General features: G+C 44.0%; 1 protein-coding gene across 1 annotated transcript in view; it reads left to right on the top strand.

Moving 5' to 3' along the window:
- Window positions 1-6: 6 nt before the first annotated feature.
- LOC119590654 overlaps window positions 7-795 on the top strand; it is a gene marked incomplete at its 5' end in the record, with an annotated part of 37,650 nt that continues 36,861 nt past the window's right edge. The window contains 2 exon segments of the mRNA XM_037939329.1: window positions 7-532; window positions 647-735. Of these exon segments, the coding sequence (XP_037795257.1) occupies window positions 7-532; window positions 647-735 (615 nt within the window).

Here is a 795-nt window from a genome sequence, read left to right as displayed (position 1 = left end):
GAAAAGTTTGAAGCTGCCACAGATATTTCGTTCCTAAAGGATAAATCCCTCACAGCATCACCCACCAGAAACTTCAAAAGTTCCTATGCCAAGTCTCTGGCAGACTCCTACAGACGGGCTAGCCTGCCTGTGGTGGTGGGCTCCCCCAAGGGGCAGTTTTATTTCAAGAATGACGAATTCCTTAGTCTGAATACTAGGCCTGCAAGACTCTCAGGGTTCGGTCAAGACAAGTATGTAAGCCTAAATACCAGTTCCACCAGGTCGCCTTCACTACCTGGATTTGAGCCTCTTTCACTTCCAACGATACTCGATGTGGTGCCAGAACCTCAGGAATTGCCACAGGAGGTGAGAGAATCTAAATCTACAACCAGGAATCTTTACAGTCAGCTACTAAACGAAGAGGAGGTTTTCGTGCCATACGAGCGGCTGCAGAAGGTCTGTGAGGAAGGAGGAAGCAACTTCTCCCTCCAGGACTGGCACAGCTTGGGCTCCCTCATTACCAGTGATGGAAGAAAACTTGTGAAACTCTCTGGTAAGTTGTTCAGTGTTGTGTATATTTCCCTCATAATTTATTGTTGCTAATTGTAGAATTAGGTAGGTTGTGAATATGTTAGTGAGTGATACAAGTGTAATTCTCCAATTCCAGACTTTCAAGAAAGAGTGAAGAAGCACAAGACTTCTAAGTTAATTGAAAATGGTTGTCCAGTTCTGAATGGTGGGGAAAAAGATGCACAGGTAACAGGAAGGCTTTTGTATGTTGATATTGCATAAAACAACCCTTAGTTTTCATTGTTG

This window comes from Penaeus monodon, chromosome 27, assembly GCF_015228065.2.
Source record: "Penaeus monodon isolate SGIC_2016 chromosome 27, NSTDA_Pmon_1, whole genome shotgun sequence".
NCBI lineage: Eukaryota > Metazoa > Arthropoda > Malacostraca > Decapoda > Penaeidae > Penaeus > Penaeus monodon.
The sequence above is the reverse complement of the archived record's forward strand: the minus strand, read 5'-3'. Positions and strand labels throughout refer to the sequence as shown.